Consider the following 26,275-nt stretch of genomic DNA (forward strand, 5'->3'; position numbering starts at 1 on the left):
CAATAACAAAAACAAACAAACAAAAAACATGCTGTGAGGACCAAATAAAATTCTGTTGTAATAGGAATCAGTCCTGGCTTCAGTATGAAAGCTGTGAACTAGATTTTTCTTTTCTTTCTTTTTTTTTTCCTGTAGCTACTACCCTGGGATGGGAGGGTACATTATTTAGGGATACTTCTAAATCTGCAATTTCCTTACTCAGCAACTTATGCCAAGTAGTACTATATATACAGCCAGCTGTTGAGACGTAATTAATAGTAAGCCTTTGAATTTCTGAGGGATCATTAGTCCTATTCATTTTGACCAATCAAGACCTTGCTGTGTCTCAAATGCATATGGAGATAAAAATCTCCACAGATATATCTCTCAAAATACTTTTCTGCGATTTTGCATTCTACAGATTATTCCTCAACATTTTTCATTTGTTTTATGGCCAGCTTACAGTGATGAAAAAGCTTTGTGCCATGGTACTTCAGCCCTGCAACGCATTTTCGTGCAGTTCAAGGGCATTTAGAGACTCCTTTCATGTACTCTGGTAGGGAAAATCATGTTCAGATTTTGGATCTACAAGGCTCATCAGAGGTGCTTAACTAATACACATTAGTTTAGAATGATAGGGAGACAGGAACTTCCTAAAGGAGGGGCACTTGGGTGTTCCAATCTAAGTTCAAATACATTTTTCCCTACTTGAAACTTTAACAGCTCATCAATTATTGTTTTCTTTTCTTCAGATTTATGAAAAAATAAGAAGTGAAAGTATTCTCTACAAGTATGACCACCTGTCTTTCTATATCAGGTTGATAATTTCTAGTATGTTCTTTTGTAATTGTTTCTCAATTTTGTGCTGAATGTTGACCATGCGCATTTCCATTCCTTAACAAAATCACATTTGTCTTTAGAGCATTGTTGTTACTGTGCACAGCACTCTCCCCATGCCTGAACCGTAAACAATCCAGAGTAGGACATCTGCCCAGCTGTCCGACTAAAGCGGAGCATCGTGGGCTGTGGCTTTCAAACACTCCAGTGCTTTAACAGGTCATCCGGGGAGGAAACTAGTCATGACTCCACACCTTTAATTTAATAATATTGCCCCAAACAAATGAGTAAAAAAGAGAATAAGGAGGGCAAATAAGTACTCTGAAAATGTGTTTCTTTTCTTCTTTATTTCAGAGCTGACTGTCCTATAGAAAAAGAGATGAAAAAACAAAACAAAAAAAACAGGGAAACATTGTTCGCTTTTCCTCCCCGCAGTGCCCTGCAGCCCACCAACTATGAATTGGGCACTGTGCTAAGTGCTGCTGTTATTGGAATGAAAATGACAAACACAGCCTTCTTGGTGTTGGCTGTAAAAGTCAGATTGTTAGATAGGTCTTCTTTCCTTCCTTTTTTTTTCTTTTTCTGATCTGTGTCACACTCTCATCCTACTCTGCTTCACTCAAGCCCACTGGTGGTGTCTAAACTCTACAACTGCATTCATTTATCTAGTGGCCATTGTGAAGTGCTCTAACCAGCGTAAATCCACGCCCGTGGCTCTTTCTACTTGTCCTAACAGCGCTGGCTGGGTGGGACAGGTGCATCTAATGAAGGTGAAGGACACTTGGTCAGGGCTCAAATTAAACACTGAAATGCTGGCTCTGATGAAGAGCTACTTACAAAGAGATCAAACTGCAAAGAGAAGACACCTGGCCAGAGTGACTCCTTTCAAGTAAGTCTGGTGTCAGCAGTAACTAACACTCACATGCTAAATCTGCAGCTCAAAGGCCATACATTTGGTAGATCAGAGGAACAGCATCTTGAAACACTATAATAACTTGCATTTAGAGTGCAAGTTAATATTACTCTAGGGATTATGCTACATATCCTCTTGTTTAAAAGGTTATTTAATATTTGAAAAGAGGAAATACATGCCAATTTTAGCCTCATTAACTTTGTGAGTCGGTTACAGAAGACTGGGTCATGTCTTTCAGAACTAAAGTCCCTAGAGTCCTGTATTTTTTTTTTTTTAAGTGTGAGCTGATCATCCTTTCCCCTAAGAATCATCATAGTTAAGAGTGGGAAAAAATGAAGTAAGGGCTAGCATTTTCCCTCACTGTCTCTCAAAGACAGCAGTGATATCAGCCATCCCTTGGGTTTACTTCACTTTTCTACTATGTTATCTGCAAGGGAAGCAATACTTTTGATCAAATGTTTATTTCTAACACAAGAACACTTTATCTGCTCATTTAATCCTTTATAATAACAATTCCTTACCAGTGTTTTGTGGTTTCCATTTTATAAAGCACTTTAGAATGTTCTCTCCCCTAGCACCTACAGTCTACCTGGATCAAAACTCAGACCAGCTCCATGGCAGGTAGCATTATGTTCTCTGGTGAGTCCCCAGCGATCTCTGGACACCACTGAGAACCACTCAGTAGCTGACCAGTGGATTTGATCTTAAGGGGCCTCCAGTCATGCTATTTTTCTGTACTGTCTGCTGCTATGTGTAGAGTCATATATAACAACTCTTAATGGGGTTCCTAAATAACTAAAATGTGTCCCCTGCTACACAAGCCGTGAATACATAGTTCCTGTAAGTCTACTGGGAAAAGATTAAGGCTAAAAATGAACAACTCGATGCTTATTGCAGACATATGTCATACATCAATATCACGATGCATTACACTCCCATGTACTACATTTTACAAAAGAGAATTTTGGTGAAAAGAACTGAGGCTGTTCGTTCAAAATATCACTTATTAACAGCTGCAAGGGCTACCAATTGATTTCAGACTATGGATGATAATTCACTTGAGAAGATCTTTAAGCCTTTTCAAAAACAAGCAATTATGAGGAAAAGCTTCTGTCTTGGCCCAATTAATTTTCTATCCTGAAACCATGCTGAATATATTAATACAAGATTAGGAAGGGAAAAAACACCTTCTATAGAAAAACACTGGAGAGTTTTTCATTTTTCTAGCTGCAAATGCCCATAAGTCTTCTCAGGGTTTATTTTATGTTCAATTCTAAATAACTTTTTAAATAGTAATTACTCTTGCCTAATAAGCCTTGTTTCCTTCTTACCAAATTTCCTTCATGCTTTATCAGGGCTTACTCTGACTCTTCTTTTACTAAAACACTTAAATCTGACTAGTCATTAGCCATTTCTATGAAGTTTGTATGGCATGAGTATCATGTTGTCATTGTTCAAACCACTCCATCTTATAGTTTGTGAGTAAACCTTCTTCACTTATAAAGTGTACAGAATAAACTCATATTTAGAGGCTGAGAGTAAACACACACATGCACACATGCTCACAGGGTAAAGAGCAGGACTCAAGAGCCAGGCTTGTTTGGGTTGAACCCTAGCATTGTCACTAGCTGTATAACCTTGAATGAAGTACTCAGCCTTGCTTTGCTTCATTTTTCTCATCTGTGAAATGAGGATATGAATGGTATTCTGGCCATAAAGGTTTTTTTTTTTTTTTTTGAGACAGTCTCCCTTTGTTGCTCAGGCTGGAGTGCAGTGGCACCATCTCGGCTCACTGCAACCTCCGCCTCACAGATTCCAGCGATTCTCCTGCCTCAGCCTCTTGAGTAGCTGGGATTACAAGCGCCCACCACCACGCCTGGCTATATAAAGTTTTTTTGAGGTTTGGATTAGTGAATTAATGCAACACACTTAAAATGGTGCCTGGCATACAACAGTAGTCATTGGTGTACGTGCCTGCACCGTCTTGTCATTCAAATGTTAACTGCAGTAACATTTTATCAACAGGAAGAGTGTTTTAATCTTACTCCTGTCCTCCAACAGTCAAATGATCATAAAACTGCAAACTGATGATCTTTATTCCCTTGGGAACCAACATTCAGTCAACCTATTTTATTATTCTTTTTTTGAACATTATAGAAGTAATTTAAGTCTAAATTACTGTCTGAAAAATTGATTAATCATAACATCTCATTCCTCAATGAGCATGAGAGAGACCAGAGGGATTTATGGTAATAACTGCCTCTTTTGACAATATGAGACAGCTACAGGGTTTTAAAAATTCTTCCCTCCTTTCTTTCCCAGGGTCAGGGCACTTTTACCTCTGCTGTGAATAAAAAAGGTAAAAGTCAGGGATACAGCTTGTAAAACTGCACTATGACAACTCATGGGTGTAAATACATAGGCTTCAGTGGAAATGATGTTTGAGTTCTATTAAAAGTTCATGTTAACCAATCTCTTCACTATATTATACCCTCTGCTTCAATTTTAAAATAAAAGCCAAGATAATTTCAGTTGTAAAAGTTTGTAAAGTAAGTATAAAGTACTTTCTTAAGCAATTATTTACTTCTTTTACATTTCTATTTAAACCTGTACATATCACCCTTATCAACAAAGCATTTTGTATATACGAATTATTTGGAATAATACTATCCTAAATCCTAATCTTATCTGGACCAGCGTTAATTATCAGACCATCTACATGCTACTGGGGAATGAAACAACAAAATAAAATTGTAAAGTCCTAACTAATTATAATAATCATTTTACTAAGCATGTTTAACACTCAGAAGTACTTTAGCAGAATTCTAATTCTAATTCTACCTTCTATTAGTTTTAATTTTTGTTGAAAAGATAGATGGGAAAAAAAGGAGTCAGTTTTTCAGTTCCAAGTGCAGTGGGCTCTTAAACAACATGGGTTTAAACTGCATGGTCTACTTGTACACAGATTTAAAACATATATATAGCGGAAACTTTTTTGGGCATTTGTTGACAATTTGAAAAAACATGCAGATGAACCGTGCAGACCAGAAATATCGAAAAAATTAAGAAAAAGGTGTGTCATGAATACAAAAAATATATGTAGTTACTAGTCTATTTTATCACTAGGATAAAATATACACAAATCTATTATAAAAAGTTAAAATTTTTCAAAACTTATGCATACTGTACATGGCGCCACCTGCAGTCAAGAGAAATGTAAACAAATGTAAAGATGAAATATTAAATAACTTCGTAAATTAACTCTAGCGCACACTGTATTACAGCAATAACTTCTTAGCCACCTCCTGTTGCTACTTATGTGAAATCAAGTGTTGCTCCACTTAAAATAACATGTGATGTGAATTATCTCTGCTTGAGATCATTATCTCTGTCTCTCCAGTAAATTACATATCACAGTAAGGAGTAATCTCTTGTGATTCTTGAGTATTTTTTTAATTGTGTTTAGTGCAACATTGTAAACCCTGAATAACACCATGGGACACATACAAAGTGCCACTAGTGATGGTAAAAGTGCTTCCAGGAAGCAGAGAAAAGTCATGACATTATATGAAACACCTGAACTGCTTGATATAATGTAACCATAGACTGAAGTCTGCAGCTGCAGTTGCCTGCCATTTTAAGATAAATGAATCCAGCATAAGGACCATTGTAAAGAATGAAAAGGAAATTCATGAAGCCATCACTGTAGTTACAGCAACAGGCACAAAAACCTTGCATTTTTAGTGAAACTGCAGTACATATTGAAAATGTAGCCTTTATCTTGGTGCAGTACCCTAAAATGATTCAAGAAAATGTGAAGTCAATATATGGCAACTAAAAGCAAAACGAATCTAAAGCTGGATAATTTAATGCCAGCAAGGGTTGGTTTGATAATTATAGAAAGAGATTTGGCTTAAAAAAAAGTCAAGATAACAGCAGCAGCAGCTTCTGCCAACCAAGAGGTGGCAGGTATGATGAAGAACAATTGAGGGGAAAGGACGTCTGCCTGAAAAGTTTTTGAACCCTATTCTAGGGGGAAGAATCCACAAAGGACATGCATTAGTAAGGAAAAGAAATGAGCACCAGGATTTAAGGCAGGAAGGGATAGGCAAACTCTACTGTTTTATGCAAATGCAGTAGGGTTTATGATCAGGACTACCCTCATTTATAAAGCTGCCAGCCCCCGGGTCTTGAAGAGAAAAGATGAGCACCAGCTGCCAATCTTTTGGTTGTATAGGAAAGCTTGGACAACAAGAACCTTTTTTAATGGTTTTGTTCCACCAATGCTTTCTCTTTGATGCAGAGAAATTATCTTGCCAGTAGGGACTGTCTTTTAAAGTTTTTTCAATAGTGCACAATGCCCCTAGCTACCCAGAACCCAAGAGTTCAACACTGAAGGCATCAAAGTGGTCTACTTGCCCCAAACAGGTCTCTAATTCAGGCTCTATATCAGGGGTTCATAAGGAACTCTCAGGCTCATTATAAACAGTACTTTATGGAATGGACTGTCAATGCTATGCAGTACCCTGTGGAGACAAAAGTGACTCCATCTTGTAGGCTAATTCTCTACGCTAACTTCTGATTAGCCCCGGCCCCGTGAATGCCTCCTGATTTTTACGTTACTGTCCGTAGTGTAAGAACAAAGGAAGCTTGGTGCTATTGCACAAATTATAGGCTGCGATACACATAGTAGTCTTGCCTGTTTTGGAGGGTTGCCTTTCCCTATGGTATGTAAGCCCTGGGTCTCTGGAGTAACAGTGTTGAGATCTTCCTGCCTTGTGGCTGACCAAGACCAGGCTGGTGTCTCTAAGTTCTCCAATAAAACAGCCTTTACTGACAAACTGGATTTTCTGCCTCCTTTGGTTTTTCAGCTCCTTCAGCATTTGGGGGCCACTTTGCATGTGACCCATTTACGGAACAACCCAGATAGAACATCGTGACAGTCTAGAAGAATTACACCATTGAGACACCATTGTTAATACAGTAAAGCCACAAAAACCATCAAGGCTGAAATAATAAATTCTTGCTTGAGAAAACTGGGTCCAGATAGTGTGCATGACTTCACAGGCACCAATCAAGGAGATCATGAAAGGGATGTGGATATGGCCAAAAAAAAAAAAAGGTGGGGGGATAGGGATGAAGGACTTCAAGACATGAATCTTGGAGAAATTTGAGAGCTAATAGACGCCACACCACAGGAATTAATAGAAAGCAACTTGATGAAGATGAGTTCTTATGAACCAGTGCTAGAGGATGAGGAAGATACAGCGTTACACAGTCTGGCAAAAGGGTTTTGATTATTCAGTGCTGCTTTTGACTTCTTTTGTGACACGGATTCATACATGGTATGGGCACTGACACTAAAGCAAATGGTGGAAGAATTGGCAATGTACAGAGATACTTTTAGAGAAATGAAAAAGCAAAAATGTCAGACAGAAATTACGACGTATATCTGTAAAGTTACACTGAGTGTTCCTGCCTCTTTGGCCTTCCCATCCACCTCCCTTCACTTCTTCTGCCACCCCTGAGAGCAAGACCAACCCTTTCTTTTCCTCCTCTTCCTCAGCCTACTCAATGTGAAGAAAACAATGAAGACCTTTATAATGATCCACTTCCACTCAATGAATAGTAAATATATTTTCCCTTCCTTATGATTCTCTTAGTAACATTTTTTCTACCTTACTTTATTGTAAAAATATAGTACATATTAAATGTAACACACAAAATATAAATATAAAATATAAAAATATAATATAAAAGATAAATAGTTAATCAACTATTTATCAGTAAGGCTTCCTCAACAGCAAGCTATTAAGTTTTGGGGGAGACAAAAGTTACACACAAATTTTTGACTGTCAGGGGCCTGTGCCCTTAAACCGCACATTGTTCAAGGGTCAACTTTACACATCTAACACTAAACACACAAATGTGTCAGTTCTTCACTAGAACCCTTTCATTTTCAAGATCAACTGAGCAACTGCAACTGAGACAAATCTAAACACACCATGAATGAGGTATTAAGAAGTTGGGCGGCCCAGTTTTGTAGCTTTCTTTAGATTCATGAAGTAGAAACAAAGACATACAATTATGGGGTTTAGTATGAATTGATGCATGGTACAAATTAGGAACTTTATAATTCTGCAACTGAAAATAAGAGTTTAGGAGAAAGCAGAAAAGAACGGCAAATAACTGTTTAATAAAGCTATAAAAATAGTAATGTTTTACAGTATTAAGTTTAGAATCAATTGTAGTCCCTTCTAGATTTAAGTTACACTTAGCTCTAGGAAAATTGTTTATGATTTGGCATTCCTGTAATACTTCCTTTCTGTGGCAGGCTTTATGCAAAGACTATTACTTATTGAATGGGGGGAAAAAAAAAACAAACCCTTAAACGAGTAAAGGTGTTGTGAATCAAAACCCAAATCAATCTCCTTGGAAACAAAGAAGAGACAAAATATTGCCTGGAAAATTTCAAAATATTTTATAGACACTGGTAAATTTATTCCCCCCAAAAGTGAACAGAAGAGATCCTTTAACAGACATAAAAATTGAGGCTCACTGTCCAAAAGCCTTGTGCAAAATATAGGAGTCAAGAAAAAAATCATTTTTCTTGTTATATAGAAGTTATAGCCCAGATTACTAGGTCTTATCCTAAAGTTGACTCTCCTCTTCCTCTATTAACAGAACCCAAGATAAAAGCCTGCATTTCCCACCCTTTCTTCCTAACAAGAGTGACTACGTCCCAGCCCATGCAAAGTAAGCACAACTGAAAGGATGAGTGGGACTCCAGGAAGGCTTTTTAAAGGCAGAGCATGCATTAATGCATTCTTCTTTGCCTCCTCTTCCTTCCAGCAGCCTGAAAAGCTGATGTAATGACTGGATCTTCAGCAGCCATTTTGAACAAGAGGTAAAAGCTAGAGGCTGAGGAATGATGGAGCAGAAAGAAAGGAACTGGGGTTCCTATTAACATTCTGAAGCTAACTATCAGGCCTGGACTGACCAACGCTTTCTGGCCTTCTTTTATGAGAGAAAAATGCACTGTATTTAAACCACTATACTTTTGTTTTCTTTTTTGGGGTACAGACAGCTGAACCTAATCCTGTCCCAAATCCTAATCCTATCTAACTAGTATTAGCTATCAGCCCATGCTTATACTGGAGAATGACATTTAACAAAATAAGATGTTAAAGTTCTAACTAAATTGTAATAACCATGCAGTTTTCTCATGCTGAACAAAGTTAAAGCAATATAATGCGTCTTTCCTAAAGAGTGTCATTTTTTTGAAAGATAACATGGGACAAAGTAACATAAAAATCTACACATAATTATATAAACATTGCTTTGACACACAACACCAAATATTTTTATTGTGTCTGTGAATGCATTACTTGGTAATAAAATTGCATTTATGAATAAATGATACTTGGTAAACTATAACATAATAGGAGGAGAAGGTATTAACACTGTGATTTTATGGGGTTGAATCAGTTTTAGTTTCTTATACAACTCAGAGCTTTATGTTATTTAAACTGTCTCAACACTGGCACAAGGTAGCATTTTACTTATCAAAACACTGGAGGAGGCAGTCTATTTTATGTGGGAATAATGGTTTTTTAACAGTGTTTGATTAGGAGACATTAGGAACCTTGCCTTGAAAACCATTAGCAAATTTATCTAGAAGATTTTACGTTACATCCTAAAACAACCAGCCACTAAAGACATCCTAAACTGCTAACTATGCCATTTTGCCTCAGATGCTTGCCATATAAGCTGCTTTCAGGAACCAGCAATGAATATCATAGATACTTGAGGATTAAAGGTTGAAGGATATTGACATTCAAAGGAGATGAAGCCAGAAACCCAGCACAGCGCCCCCCCCCCCACAAAAAAAAAAATTAAACAAACTTGCATTTTACTTTGGAGTGAAATTTCTTTGCTATCTCCAAAGATTTTAACTTTTGGTTTCTCAACTAGCCCTAGCAATATAAGGTTCTGACTAATGACTCTTCCCAACATTGTCAAACTTAATTCAAACTTGAAATCAATCCTCTTATTTTCCCCCTAAAGCAAAGCACCTCACAATAATAATATGAGTACATCTGAGTGGCCAATTTAAAAGTTTAAGTCATTCTTTTGTAATCAGTGCTAGAATTAACTAGTGATCTGTTTCAGTCTTTTTTTTTCCTTTTTTTGGCCAGGAATAACAAAATAATAGAAACTCCATATATATTAGAAACAGATCTGTAAGTTTGAGCCTTATATATTATTACAACATGGCCATCAAGAGGAAAACTCAAGACAACTGTGTATTGTGCTTGCCCTATTTTGTTCAAACCCCGATAATTTTAAATAAATAGTAATGTTCAACATTGACTGATGACATTATCTATCAATCACATCACACCTGGAACACAGTAGATAATAAATGACAGCTGTTATACCTTCCTTCTTGAAACAAAATCCTTTCATTTCATTCTCATTTTGTGTTAAGCTTCTACAATTCATAAAAAATCATAAAATAATAAAAGGAATGGTCCAACATTATCTAGTCCAGTCTTATTTTTACAAAACATTGACTTTAAAAGTCCCTGAGATTGTAATTTTACTGGTTCAATCTGTCTTCCCTACCCTTGTTAAAAAAATAGAATCATTTGTCATTATTGGTTGAGTATCTCTTATCTGAAATCCTTGGGACAAGTGTTTTGGATTTCAATTTTTGAAATATTTGCCTTATATTTACCAGTTGAGTATCCCAAATCTGAGTATTGATAATCCTAAATGCTCAACGAACATTTCCTTTGAGTGTCACATCAGAGCTCAGAAAGCTTCAAATTTTGGAGCATTTTGGATTTCAAATTTTCAGATTTGGGATCCTCAACCTGTACTATAGACGAAGACTAAGAGATTGCTATTATAAATAAATTTCTCTCAGGAAGCTTTCAAACTGCAATCCATAGATCACCATCTGCATCAGGACCACTGATGGTTATAAAAGGCAAATTCCTGGGTTCTGCTCAAGATCTACTGAATCAGAATCTCTGCTATTAGGCCATTTTTATGACAAATTCCACTCCCTTAAAATCAAATTCAAATTCCGTGGATTGCAAGCTTATTCCTCCTTGCCCACTCTTTAAAGGGAATGGGAAACACTGAGTCTCTATGCTTTCTTCCAGATTACACAGCTGTCTTTTTGTTTCTCTACATTTGGTAAATTAATTGCAGTTCTTTAACTTTTCTCCTTTTTTTTTGAGATGGAGTCTTGCTCCATCACCAGGCTGGAGTGCAGTGGCGTAATCTCAGCTCACTGCAATCTCCACCTCCCGGATTCAAGCGATTCTCCTGCCTCAGTCTCCTGAGTAGCTGGGACTACAGGCATGAGCCACCATGCCCAGCTAATTTTGTATTTTTAGTAGAGATGGGGTTGCACAGTGTTGGCCAGGATGGTCTTGATCTCTTGACCTCATGATCCACCCACCTTGGCCTCCCAAAGTGCTGGGATTACAGGTGTGAGCCACCGCACCCAGTCTCTTCTTTGCTTTTTCTCTTTCTCACCTTTTTTGACATCAATGCACCGTTTCTTCCTAAACCTCCTCCAACCTCTCAATGATTGAGACTGGCAATGCAGCAATTGCAAACCAACCAGCAATGACCGCATAGGAGGATTAGTCCATGGAAGTAATACTTTACCCTGTGTTTCTGTATGGATTCCTGTCATGGGTTAACTTTTTAAAATGCTTCTGGACATGTTTTACTCCTGAGATCAATCCTCATTACCTCTGCTTCAGGCAATGTATTTTGGAACTCTTCCCAATTCTTCCCACTGAAATTACATCTCCAAATTAACCATGTAATATTGAAAATCAATTTTTCTCCTCATAAGTATAGCAGCCATCCAAATGTCAGGCATGAATTACATGAATATGCTTACCATGTCCTAAATTCAGGGCACTATTAAAAACCCAGAAGATACTGTGGTTGGGTTGAGGGCACAGCACTCTCCCAGAAGCAATTACTCATATGCAGATGCAGGAAGCATTTAAGGGTGTACCATTCAGAGAGACAGCTCTTGGAAAAATGCTCTGGCTCTTAAGCACAATGCTTATGCCAGCTCACAGTCAGCACTTCATACCTGCCCAGCCAGTGTAACCGGTGCCATCCCGAGGGTCTGCTGATTTCACGCCTCTCTCCATTTGCTGAAGAAGCTCCCGAATCTTATTGGTCAAGCGTTGTGAGAACTCAGGAGTCAGCTAGATATTAAAGGAAAACAAATATCAAAATAATGTGGGTCACCCAGCTTGCTGGACTATAAGCTATCAAAGACAGAGAGGTATTTCTTTTCCACTTACAACATATTTTTCTACCTGGGAGACTGAACAATTTATTACCTATTCTTAACAACAACATCATATTAACAAAATTTATAAAATACTGTTGTAACTTATGTTTTACGTAAAATTTTTAAATACTAAAACAGACTGCCAATGATAAACTGGCTCGCAGTAATTTTCCACTTAATAGTAATCGCCTATTATTTAAACCAATATTTATTATAATAATAGTCATTTTATTAAATTAAGCACAAATCATATGTCTGCTGCTTTCCAACTACTGGATTTTTAGTATTCAAGCTGCAGCAAGGTAGATTCCCTAAAGAAACATCTAATTGCTCTTATTTTAAAAAAATGATTAAAAAAAAAATAACGTAGCAAAAGAAAAGCAAAACAAATCCATGTGTATCAAGAGCCTCAAGCAGAATAGAATGAATATCAAACTCATCATCGTAAACCCAGTGTCTGGCAGAGAACGGGGCTTCACAAATGTTTCTCAATGAACGAGCCTGTCTGCATCCTTACCCGCTATTAGCTGAGTGATCTTGCTCAACTCAGAACTTATGTTTCAATTACCTCCATAAAGTCAGGATAATAATACCTGCCCCACCAATTTCAAAATGTACTTTGAGGATTAAATGAAATAGTGTATTATAAGTCTTTCTCATTCAGGGAAGTAAATGTTGACATTTTTACTAATTTTTTAGCAGATCAAGGGTCTAAGTCAAGTAATAGTTTAGATATGGATTGAAAAATCCACTAAGGCTGGGGCTCTGGGGTCAGTACCACCCATATGAAGGTCCACAGATGCTGTGCAAATAGTGAGGCTCACACAATCATTACGTTATTCTTCTTAAAGGCAAATGAAAAATAATTTTAAACTTCTGCATACACTGAATCAGTGTCTTAAAAAGTCACTTTAGGCCAGGTTCAGTGGCTCATTCCTGTAATCCCAGCACTTCGGGAGGCCGAGGCGTGTGGATAACCTGAGGTTGGGAGTTTGAGACCAGCATGACCAACATGGAGAAACACCATCTCTACTAAAAATACAAAATTAGTCAGGCATGGTGGCGCACGCCTGTAATCCCAGCTACTAGGGAGGCTGAGGCAGGAGAATCCCTTGAACCCGGGAGGCGGAGGTTGCAGTGAGCCGAAATCGTGCCACTGCATTCCAGCCTGGGCAACAAGAGCAAAACTCCATCCCAAAAAAAAAAAAAAAAAAAAGGTCACTTTATTGTATCCCTCAATAATTTTAAGAACTTGCTGTGATTCTACGACTTGAATTTCACAAAGCCATTAAAATTTCAGAACAATGTTGATGTTACAAGGGTATAAACACTTTATATTACCATGTAAGGATTGCAGAAATAAATCTAACCACTCACATCAGAATCTCATTTTTAAAAATGGGATAAAATCTTAACACTGAAAACAGCAAGAAGGCAGTATCAGAATTAACAACAATAGTTTAAAAATACATTAAGATTCACTTTGGAGGAGCATCCTTGATAAGGCAAATCAGACTTTCAACCACATCTGGATTATTTAATCTAGAGCACCACTATGATCCCTTATTTCACACTCTTTAGAAGAAACTACATTGTTTGACAGACACACTCCCATTATTTAACAATTTCTGCAAAGAAGATTTCAACCAGACTTGAAAATACACTTAGTAGGATAAAATATACTTCAGTGTTAATATAAAAGGCCTATAAATCTCAGCTAGATAGAAGAGTGCATCCACATTGAGAACACATCATCTACTGTATATAGATCATATATAATTTATCATCTTGCCTGGCCTTCAAGAGATCAAGAATAATGAGAATGTCTCAGCCTCATGAAGGGAAGTTACTTTCTGTTTGGCACATTCTGCATTTAATAAAGGTGACCTCTGTGAGAATATTGATTGCTTGTGGTAGACCACCAAATTATTCAAACTCTAGCAATAACCTGAAGTCTCTAAAAGTCCTTTTTTATTTTTCTGACCGATGCCAGAAAACAGACCAGTTCCTTATTGAAATCTTGTGCCAAGAAATTAAGGAGGACAGATCTCCAGGGTTTGATCCCCTGTGTTCAACATTACACAGTTTTAGAACTGGTATGCTACTTTCTTTCTAGGATCTGTCCAAAAACTACATTAGGAAATAAATTACATTCTTACTCTTGGGTCAGGGTTTAAATTTGTACATTTTTCCCCTTAGAAGTAAAGGGTTAAATTCGGCCAGGCACAGATGGCTCACGTCTGTAATCCCAGCACTTTGGGAGGCTGAGATGGGTGGATCACTTGAGGACAGGAGTTCGAGACCAGCCTGGCCAACATGGTGAAACCCTACCTCTACTCAGAATTAGCCAGGCGTGGTGTTGTGCACCTGTAATCCCAGCTACTTGGGAGGCTGGGGCATGAGAATCACGGGCCTGGGAGGCAGAGGTTGCAGTGAGCCAAGATGGTGCCTCTGCACTCCAGCCTGGGCTCAGGATGAGACTCCATCTCAGAAAAAAAAAAAAAAAAAAAAAGAAAAAGAAAAAAGAAAAAAGAAAAAAAAAGAAAGAAAGGGTTAAATTCATAAAAAGCATTTACTTTATAGGCAGCCTAAACAGCTACATTTTATTGAAGGTTTCTGTCACTAGGACAATCCTCAAGTGTTCTCTTTGCCAAGTCAGCATGAAGCAGCAAGTCCTCCTCCAGCAAGATAAGACATATACTTCACCTTGAGAATCTGCACAGTTAGGAAGAATGCAGGCCCAAATGGCCAAAGGGAATCCATCTGACCTGAAGATAATTATAAAAAGCTTTGTTTGGGCAGCTTAATACTAGTCTTAAAATAATCAGATTGACTCCAACTCCATATACATTTTGGTAGCCTTCTACTCTACACCTCTTCTTCATCTCTTTGATTCCTCCTACCTGCATTACTGACCCAAGTTAATCTATAAAGTGACAAGTGCTTTAAGGAAAAAACACAGAACCATCAAACCCACAGATTAATTTGACAGGGATGACATCTGTAAGGCCATTATATCACATAAAATGCCTTTTGCATGACTGACAAGTTTCAAAGAAATAAACTAGTAAAATTTTTAAAGTGTGTGCCCTGTTTCCAACTTAACTCATTTTCAAAACTTTTGTTTTTATTTTTTAGAGACAGGGTCTCTCTCTGTCACCCAGGCTGAAGTGCAGTGGTGCAATCATAGCTCACTACAGCCTCAAATCTCCTGGGCTCCAGCAATTCTCCCGCCTCGGCCTCCCAAGTAGCTGAGACTACAAGCTTTCCACCACACCTGGCTAATTTTTTAAAAAGTTTTCGTAGAGATAAGGTCCTGTTAGGTTGCACAGGCTGGTCTCAAACTCGTGGCCTCAAGCAATCCTCCTGCCTTGATTTCCCAAAGTGTCGGGATTAATGGCGTGAGCCACTGCACCCAGCCAAAACTAGGTATTCTTAAAAATATCTGTATTCCTTCTCAACCATTATGTTCACTCAAAAAGTCATGAGAAAACACAGGCCCCCAGTATTTCACATCCAGGTTCTCTTTTGCACAGTGATTTGTGACATACTAACCAGTTTAATTTACAAGTGTTTTTTTTTTTTTTTTTTTTCCCCAGCTGTGGGTATGTCCTGTGGAGCGACACTGGTACAAACAACTTCAGGTTTCCTATGTCCCCAAATTCTCTTAGCAGTAAGAGTTTAAAGATGTCCTTACCACACACCACCGTCTGCTCTCATAATTACCCTGACCACACTTGTGTGTAATCACAAAGGAATAACACGGCACATGTGAATACTGTTACGATTCTTCACCTCTTTAAGCAGCAAACCAAAATACATAAAAAATGCCAATTACATAGCAAACTACATATTTGCCAATTTTTAAAATTTATACTATCAATAATTGAGCTTATTTCAATAATGTTAACAATGACGTATTCAACATTACGTTGGAGCTCCAATTGTATATATTAACATGTATTTTTAAATAATTTACATATTTATCGTCGAATCATGTATTTTTTTAAAAGGGGGATGCTCAACTCTTTCTTTCAGGCAAAAATGAGCTCCTTTCCGAACACCGTGGGGAGAGGCAGGGATGCAGGCAGCCATATCCCAAACTCACCCTCCCGGCAGCGTCAAAGTAGCCCTCGGCCAGGGATTTGTTATAATCAGCATAAGGATTCGGGAAGGCCCTTTGAGCCATGACGCCGGAAGCGAGCCTGCAGAACAGGGGAAAAAGAGAAACTAGGTTGAGATAGGGGCCTCGGCCGAGTTGCCAGGGCGGCGGCCAGCGCCCAGCTATCCCCTTTCCTCCAGCTCCGCGGCCAACGAGCGGTCTCGGCGGTCCGAGTGGACCTCGGGCCCACTGCGGCCCAACTGCTAGGGCGTGGCGCCTTCGCGAAAAGGTTGCCAGGGCCCTTAACCCACCCGGATGGAGGGGACCCGTTTTGCAACCCCGTTCCCACGCCCGCGACTTGAAGCAAGGGCGCTTCCCGCGTCCTGACGCCCTCCTCGGCCCTGGCCTCTCACCCAGCAGCCCCGGTCAATAACCGAGGAGGCTCTTTTACCGCCCAGTTTCTGCCAGGAAGACCAATCAGAGCCTTCGCCGCCTCCGAGACCCTCCCCCGCCTCGCTTACAGTTTGTTAAAGAGACAGGAGTGTAATTTCTAAAGGATAACACAGGGTATTTTAATTACGGGGTAGCAGAAGTGAGGACCTAGAATCACGCGGAGATGTGACCAATATTTCCTACCCTTCTTTAACTTTTCTTATTTTTAAGAAGTCAAATTTAAGTACAGAGTCATAAGAAGTAGTTTTTTGTTTTTTGTTTTTTGTTTTTAATCTGGAGAAGAAAAAGACTGCTTTTAGATCTGAACACTGGTATTTCTGCTGTTCGCAATAGATAAAATTGGCGGGGGGTCGGGGGTAATGTCTTTCCAGGGACGTGCCAAACTTTTTCTTTCATTTCTTAAAAAAAAACAAAAACAAACACCACCATTATTATCAACAACAACAAAAATATGTCCAAAGGACAGGATATCAAATAGCGATTGATAATACTTCGGGGACAGCACATGAAAACACAAATTACAGCTCTCAGGAAATTTATTCTGCTCCTTAGCCTCAACTGGACGATAATACTGGGTAACAAAGCTCTTTAAAAAATGTTGAAGACCAACAAAGCAGGAGCTACACAACATTCAGTTTCAATGTTAACAGTCCCTGCTATCTGAAACATTTTTCTTTCATTTAAAATTAAATCCTACCTGGTACATATTAGGCCCATTCTATTGCTGAGAATTTTGGAATTCAGTTAAAAAGTCAGCCTCACTCTCTCCTTTTCCTTCTCACCAATTTCAACGAAGGGTCCTAGCTCCACACCTCCAACTGGAGAAGCTCGATTTCCACCCCAACTCCCTCCCACCTTGGGCTAAGTTTGTCCTTCTGAGGATGCCATCCCAAATTCTACTCCTAATCCCTTCCCACACCCAGGTTTGCTGTTTTAAAATAGTTACGCTCTTAGGAAGCTTAGTTCCTTTCTTTCCCTCATCAAATTCACGAAGATTTAGCCGAGGCCCATAGTGAATCATAAACTGGATATCCCTCATGTTGTAAAAGATGGGTGTTTGAGGGAGCAACTCACAAGAGAGAAAAGGAAAAGGAGAGACATTTTATCAATTTTTTTCTTTAATGGTTAAAGGCTTACTATCCATTTATCCCACTTACAGTCTTTAAGCAATTAAATATTACTGTTGTTAAGCAAGGCAGGATGGTAATTGTATATTTTCATAGTATGCCTCTATCTTGTTTTACTAATCCTTTCCCCTAATGATGGACATTGTTTCTAACTTCCATACACAATATTCTTGGAACATGTGCTTTTATGAATCTGTGTGAGTATCCCTGAGACATACACCCAGCAGTCAATTGCTGGATCATATGAGATTCTGTACTTAATTTCCCCAGTATTGTTAGATTGCTTTCCAAAACCACTGGACTAGTTTATATTCCCTCCAACGGTATCTATTGTTTACTCCAAGAGTATTCACTCCAGCATATCAATTGTTTATATCATTTCCATCTCCTCTCCAACACTTGGTATTATCTAGTGTTCTAATGTTTGCCATTCTAATGAATAATGTAGAATCTCAGTCATATTTAATCTTTTCATTTTTCTGTGGCTAATGGTGTTGAACTTTCCTTCACATATGTGTTAGAAAATTGGGCTTTACCTGTTCATATCCTTCATTTATTTTTCCATTAGTTATTGCATTGTTTTACTGTTGATTTGAAAGAGTTTTATTTCTTTTTTTGTTTTTTGTTTTTGCATGTGTGTGGGGTATATTCTATATATTAATCTTTCACTTTAGTTATTGTAGATACTTTCTTTAGTCTGTTCACATTTTCTAGGATATCCTTTATTGAATCACAATCTTTCATTTTGATGAAGTTAAACCCATGTAATTGTGACACTGTGATTTGAGGATTTAGCTTCATATTCAAATGTCTTTGTCTACTCATAGACTGCAAAGATGACTTCCCACATTTTATTTTATTCACTTTTTATCTCTTATATTTAAGCTTTTATCTGTAGTTTACTTTTGAAGATGATGTGAGGCATGGGTCCAAACTTATTTTGAGAAGGGAAGTGGAATTATTTAGAATTTAAATATAGTCAAAGCATGTGACTTGTAAACACCCAAAGATTTTAATTGCTGGAAATAATATCTTCCCTCCTTCCTCCCTCCCCCACTCCCCACCTTTCCTTCTCTTTCTTCCTTCCTTTTTGTCAGAGAACCAACCCAGAGAATCCCTCCTTGGTTCTGATACAAAAGAAAAGTGCTTAACGTTTATTATTTGTATTTGTCTACTCAGGCTGCCATACAAAGATCCATAGAAAGTGGCCTGAAACAACAGAAATGTATTTTCTCACAGTTCTGAAGGATAGAAGTCTGGGATTAAGATGTTGGCAGGACTGATTCCATCTGAGGCCTGTCTCCTTGGCTTGTAGATGCCATCTTCTCCTATCTTCACATGGTTGTCCCTCAGTCTGTGTTGTCTGTGTCCTAATTTCCTCCTCTTATGACACCATCATAGTGGATTATGACTTCATTGAACCTTATAATTTTTTTTTCTTTTTGAGACAGAGTCTCGCTCTGTTGCCAGGCTGGACTGCAGTGGTGCAATCTTGGCTCACTGCAACCTCTGACTCCCTGGTTCAAGAGATTCTCCTGCCTCAGCCTCCAGAGTGGTTGGGATTACAGGCACACGCCACCACACCCAGCTAATTTTTATATTTTTAGTAGAGACGGGGTTTCATCATGTTGGCCAGGCTGGTCTCGAACTCCTGACCTCAAGTGATCAGCCCACCTTGGCTAACCTTACTTTTCTTTAAAGACCCATCTCCAACTGCCACATGCTGAGATACTGAGAGTTAGGGCTTCAACGTATGAATTTGGAGGGCAACAATTTAGCCCTAAACAGTACCTATGCTTTCACCTGTGGCTATGGTGGCTGAACACATTTGTGGCTAACACAAATTTGACAGTTATAATTTTTTAAGGATCATTTTACTTTTGAAAATTTAGGATGATTATTTTTAAAAATGTAGTGTTCCTTCTTTTAATCAATGTAGCTGTCTTGTGTGAACTTTCAGGAAATAATCATTGTGTTATTGCCTTTAAAACTGAATACTTCTGGAAATCTGGGACAATTGATAACAGAGAAAAACAACTATAATCTGAGGGCATTTTAGTTCCATTATCAGACTTTAATTTCAAAATGTTATAATGTGTATTAGGGTGAAAACTATATTAGTTACAAAGAGGCCTCAAAACAATCTCCAAAATACATAGAGATGTATTTTTCTTCGTTCGGATTAGCTTTGCTCCATGTGGCCATTCAGGATCACAGATTCCTTCCATCTCTGTTCCTGCCTCCCTCAGTGTGTGATGCGCTCTGCAAGTCCATGCTGGTCTTAGGTGTGTTGGGATTGCAGCTTGTGAGAACGTCAGGCACACCCAGAGGAGTGCACAGACCAGGAAGTGGGATTTGTCATTTCTCTCATATTCCGCTGGCGAGGATTTAGTCACTTGTTCACCCCTAGCTGCCCAGGAAGCTGTGAAATGAAGTTCTCTGCTGAACAGCTGTGTGTTCAGCTACAATGAAAGAAGGGGAGGACTGACTTTGGTGGACAGTTAATGTCCTCCAATACATAATGGCAGTTTTAGTAACTGATAGCACCTATCTGCCAGCAAAGGTGCAGCATGCTTAAGTGTCTGTGGTGTTCCCTTTGCCTCTAACCTTCTAGCAACCATGCCTGCTCTGTTTCTTACCTATTCCCTTGATCCTTGTTAGCTGGTGGGTCTTTGGGGTAAAAGATAGATCTTGGGACTCCATATCCTTTTTTCTAGAAACTCGCCACCTGCTTTCAAACACACATATACGCACTCAGACACACACACACACACACACACACACACACACACACAAATCAGGCAAATGGTTTTTACTTTTTTCACTTTTCTCCTAAGTACCACTTGTCTCTTTTTTTGTTGTTGAGATTACCTTATTTTCTTTTCAGCTCAAAGAAGTGTAAAGCAAGAGTATCTAAGCTTGCGTCTAATATCACGACACTGCTGGTTTAACACCCAGCTGGGACTGTGTACTACTGAAGCAATTTTCTGTTTCATTCATAGTACAGAATTCAGGGATTGACAGGAGCAATTGCCAGTGGAGGAAACAAGAACATAAACAGATGTACACCACGCACGCTACGGAACACTTTTAAATTTCCTGGAGCAGCGCTGGCAGCCTTTCCTCCCTGCCTTGTCAGAATGTTATTAGTGTGCTGACAGATTCCTTTCTCTCAACGTACCTGCTGGGTGAGAGCGGCTATTATGTGGAACACAGGTGTGCTGGGGTTTCCTTGGGAGGTTAAAAAATATTGTGAGTACAGAAAGTTGGTAAAAGATGTACAAACATTTAAGCTTTTTCCTTTCTCCACCTAACACTTGTGATGGGGTCTTTATCAAGCAGTGTTAGTATGCATCTTTAACGAGCAAAAAGAAAAGGAGACTTCCCCCTTTGTTGTTGAAACTATGTCTATATTGCATTGTTAAATGTATGCAGGTCCCAGTTCCCTATATGATTGAATTTCATAATGATGGGAAGGACAGAAAGTATCCCCTACTGGAGGGGTCTTCTCAGGACAATGAATTGTTAATCAAGTGGATTATTTTTGCTTCCATCCCATCCAACCACACAAAACTCAGTCATGGAAAGAGATGATATATTACCAAAGCCCTGCGTTGTCCCATTCTGATGTGTTCTTTTGGCATATCTGATAGTTGTACACCCTGGCAGGGGAGAGTAGCCAACAGAGAGATACTCAGGCCTTTGCAGTCCTTCTTTTAAGATTTGGAATTGCCACACAGCAGGTGCTTTTCAATCATTTGAAAGAGAAACCTTAACATTTTCCAACTTGCCTAGTAACCACATTATTTGTGCTTCATTTTTGCTTTCTATTTGCCTTGAGTTCAGGTGTATAGGTGAGCAACTGTAAGTAGAATGTAATTCATAAGAAGTGGGAGAAGCTGCTACTTCAGGGCAATAGGAATTTAGCAGTGGAATTTACAGACCTAGAAGGACACTTCAAGAATCCAGCTGGTTCATCCTGTGATTGCCTTGTGGGATCATCTTGAACTGACCATGCTACTGGTCAGCCAGTGGCTATGGCAACAGACAGGGCTGCAGCTGCAGAGAGGAGCTGGCTTCTTTAACTGGCTTTTTATACATCATTGTAACACCTGGGCTGAGCCTCAAAGCCTGGGCCCAGGACTGTTCTTGGAACTGGCTGAGAAAGGGAGGATGAAATTCTCAGGGCTAATTTCCTTCCTCCTGAGGGACAGGACTTGGCATTCTAGGAGTTATATAAAACTTTTTTCCCTGGGTAATTCCAAGTTTGGAAGCAGTAATTCTCATACATTATATCAGGCTCTTGTTTGAAACACAGATTCCCAGACCTCAGGAGATTTGGGTTGAATTTGCATTTTAAAAACCTTCATATGAAACTCTTGGAGACTACGTTGAATCCTTTTTTTTTTTTTCTTTTGAGATGGAGTCTCGCTCTGTCTCCCAGGCTGGAGTGCAGTGGTGCGATCTCGGCTCACTCGGCTCACTCGGCTCACTCGTCTCACTCTCAGGTTCCAGCAATTCTCCCACCTCAGCCCCCTGAGTTGCTGGGATTACAGACACGCGCCACCACGCCTGGCTAATTTTTTGTGTTTTTAGTAGAGACAGGGTTTCACCATGTTCCCCAAGCTGATCTGCCTGGCCAAGTGATCCGCCCACCTTAGCTTCCCAAAGTACTGGAATTACAGATGTGAGCCACTGCTCCCAGCCTGAATCTTAATCTTAATGTGATTGTTTTGCAGACTATAGACTAGAGTTTGACATATGCTGGTGAAAGAGAGAGAGAGAGAATACAATTCTGAACATAAAAGCCATGGTTCTAAAGGTTAACAGACTGAAATTCTGTGAGTTATCATGCCCATCAATTTATATTTGTTACATCATAGTCCCTAAAGTATTTCCTAGACTAATGTTTAAAAAGAAAAAAAGAAATATCTTTTCACTGCAGCCTAACCCAATGTGTACTTAGAGGTGGTTATTTCACCTAGATGCTTTCAGAGAAAGAGCTTTCATAACTTCTTTTGGCAGTCAATTAGGGTTTTTAATACCCTCATGTTTCCAGGAGTTTTTTTTTCTTAGATCTAGACTAAATATTGATCAACAAGAAGCTTAAACATACTTTGGGCAGAATAAAGAGCAACTAGTCAAGATAAGTCTTTTTAAGTTATAAAAGTTTAATTTGATCTTCAGGTGGAATAATTCAATTTTATACCCTTTCATCTTGGGGCCTAAGCTCTTAATAAACATCTGTACCTTTAAGCCAGGGGTAGGCAGAGTAACACTGAGGGTACCAGGAGGCATGCCGTCGCTCTGTGTGTAAAGACTCATAAACCTTCCAGAGCAGTTGGTGGTGTTGGTGGGAACACATAAAGGCCAAGAAGGGGAGATTAATCCACATCCCCTTCCTAATAACAGCATATACTGTTTACAAGCCTTTACTGTAGGCTAGGTACTTTACTCGAACTATTTCCTTTCATCTTTGGAAAGTACTCTCATGAGTAATACTACTACTCATCCCTCTTTTACAAGTGAGAAAACAGAGACTTACATAGTTATCTCACTGTTCCAAGGTCACTATCATGGGAGTGGTGACCCCAGACCTGACTTGAGAGCCAATATGCTTAACCATCTACTGTCCTCCTCCTTCTGCCCAGGTAGCTCCAGCCACCAGCATTTTCTCCTCCTTTTCTCCCTGCTGGACATCAGAGCTCTTATATACTGCCTTGACTATATGGGTCCTCTCTTAACTCCCACTCTCCATTATAAATTCCTAATTTACTCTCTCTGCTCCAAGTCTGTATTTCCCTTACTCTGAATATTTAAGAATACAGTTCAAATAAACTGGTATAGTTATATATGTTGCCAGACAAACCTTTTACATCTGTCTGCAAAAATCAAAATTATACGTTTCCATGTATCTTGTTTATTCACAAGTTTGGCCTTACCTGGGTGTGTCAGGATTGGGCCTCTAAAATGTCTCTGAATTATATTTTCTGATTTATTTGTTGGTTCTTTTGCTCATTCATTGATTCATTTACTTATTCTTCAGATAGGTGTTGCAAAGTGTCTATGGAGTGCATATTGTGTTCTAGGGTTGGGGAGTGGCTTCTGAACTAAAGTAACTCACAAATAAGAAACTGAATAAGCAAACAAATGACTACAATGTGCATAAGTGTTATGCTTTAAGATACTGAGGATACCATGAGAACTCATGGTGGGAGAGTCACCTTACCTGACCTGAGGCAGTCAGGGAGGTTTCATGGAAGGTGACATCTGAGTTGAGTTTGGAAGGAAGCATAGCAATAGGCCAAGTGAAGGTGATCCAGGGGAACATCTCAGATGGAAGGGTCAACCTGTGCAAAGATGAGTCAGGCAAAGTCATCGCACTTTCACATAAATGCCAGTAGCCCAGCTGGAGCACAGAGAGGGGTCAAGGTCCAGAAAGAAAAGAAGTTGCAGAGAGACAGTGGTCTTGGAACTTCTTTTAAGACATAACAAGGAGCTTACACTTTATCCTAAAGACAATAGAGAACCATGGAATGATTTTGAAACTGGCCAATTGTCCCATAGAACTGATGTTTATGATTTCTTTTGAATAAACATAGAAATTGACCCTCCTGGTCTTAAAACTTGAGGAATTTACATTTGTCTTATCTGAGTTCCTTTCTCAGGAAACCAACCATCAGGGCTCTCAGATACTATCAAGCAACTGTAGCTTACCAGATCACCACATCTGGACGATGAGATGCCAGAACGCTCACCTATCATGGCTACCTAACTGATACCTGCTTTCTGTTGACAAACTGCTCTTCCTTACCCCTCCCTAAATTCTGTATTCCCACATATGAATACATTTCTTTCCTGCTATAAATCCCCCTAATTTTAGTAGGTGTAGGAGATAGACTTCAGATTGATTTTCCATCTGCTTGGCACCTGATTAAAGCATTTTTCCAGGCAATACTCATTGTCTCAGTGATTGGTTTTCTGTGTGGCATGCAGCAGGATCTAGACTGAACCCCTAGTGTTTCGGTAACAGTTTGTAAAAATAGATCTTGGCCGGGCATGGTGGCTCACGCCTGTAATCCCAGCACTTTGGGAGGCCGAGGTGGACGGATCATGAGGTCAGGAGATTGAGACCATCCTGGCTAACATGGTGAAACCCCGTCTCTACTAAAATTACAAAAAGAAAAATTAGCCTGACATGGTGGTGGGTGCCTGTAGTCCCAACTTCTTGGGAGGCTGAGGCAGGAGAATGGCGTGAACCCAGGAGGCAGAGCTTGCAGTGAGCCAAGATCATGCCACAGCACTCCAGCCTGGGCGACAGAGTGAGACTGCGTCGCAAAAAAAAAAAAAAAAAAGATCTTATGGGACATAATGGACATAAGTAAACAGTATCTAAAGTATACCATTTGATAAGTTTTGACTTAGGTATATACCCACAAAATCATCACCAAAATTAAGATAATGATCATTATTTATCACCCCCAAATTCCCTCATACCATTTGTAATCCCTTCTTCCTGTCTTTCACTAACAATCTCTGCTTCCTAGCTATGGACAATGACTGATCTGCTGTCTGTCAATATAGAATTTCTGCATTTTCTAGAATTTTGAATAAATAGAATTTTATAGTATGTAATTCTGACTTTTTTCACTTAGTATAATTATTTTTAGATTTATCTATATTGCAGGTATTAATAGTCAATTTATTTCTATTTGTCAGTTTTATTCCATTGTATGAATTTGTTTATCAAGATGTATTTGTATCCAGCCATTGGCTATTACAAATAAAGCTACAAGTAACATGTTCATACTTTGTATGGATACAGTCTTTCATTTTGCTTGTGTAGACATCTAGGAGTGTAATTGCTGGATAGTATGTGTACTTTAAGAAACTAATAAACTGTTTCCGAAAATGATCTTACCATTTCACATTCCCACCAGCAGTTTATGAAATTTCTAGTTCCTCCATGTGCTTACTTGTCAATACTTGGTATATTCTGTCCTTTTATTTTTAGCATTCTGGTGGATTTGTAATAGTGTTGCATTGTCATTTTAGCTTTCATGTCCCTAATTACTAATGCTGTTACATTTTTTAATGCTTATTTGCCAACGAAATGTGTATGTATGTATGTGTATATATATACACACACACACACACACCCTGTATATATATATATATATATGATAATGTGTTTGTTCAAATCCTTAGTCCCTCCCCCCATTCCCAACTTTTAAATTGGGATGTTTGTTTACTTAATATTATTCATAATAGGTTTGAGAGTTCTTTATATGTAAGTCACTTATGAGATACATGTAAAAACATTTGTCAATGTTTTCTCCTTGGCTTTAGCTTGTCTTTTCATTCTCTTAAGTGTCTTTGAAGAGCATCTAATGACTGGTCACTCACAGGAGTACACGTGCCCAACACCCTTGCTTCAATCTAGGACCATCTTATGTCCTTATATCATCTTATCATCTTATATTTTATATCCAGAGTGCCCATAGGATGGGCTGAAGCCTCTTTTCTTT

General features: G+C 38.8%; 1 protein-coding gene across 3 annotated transcripts in view; it reads right to left on the bottom strand.

Moving 5' to 3' along the window:
- LANCL1 (LanC like 1) overlaps positions 1-19,088 on the bottom strand; it is a 47,318-nt gene extending 28,230 nt beyond the window's left edge. Inside the window, exons 1-3 of one of the 3 annotated variants that reach the window (XM_009182974.4) lie at positions 18,985-19,088; positions 16,174-16,270; positions 11,859-11,976 (exon numbers count right to left, since the gene is read on the bottom strand). In XM_009182974.4, coding sequence (XP_009181238.1) covers positions 11,859-11,976; positions 16,174-16,254 — 199 coding nt within the window. In that variant the 5' untranslated portion in view covers positions 16,255-16,270; positions 18,985-19,088. Of the gene's footprint in view, positions 1-11,858; positions 11,977-16,173; positions 16,271-16,478; positions 16,664-18,984 lie in introns of those variants that run through there. The other 2 variants (XM_003907901.3, XM_009182973.2) reach the window with 2 other exon arrangements.
- Between the last annotated feature and the right edge of the window lie 7,187 nt (positions 19,089-26,275).

The sequence above is a fragment of the Papio anubis genome, chromosome 10, assembly GCF_008728515.1.
Source record: "Papio anubis isolate 15944 chromosome 10, Panubis1.0, whole genome shotgun sequence".
NCBI classification, from domain to species: Eukaryota; Metazoa; Chordata; class Mammalia; order Primates; family Cercopithecidae; genus Papio; species Papio anubis.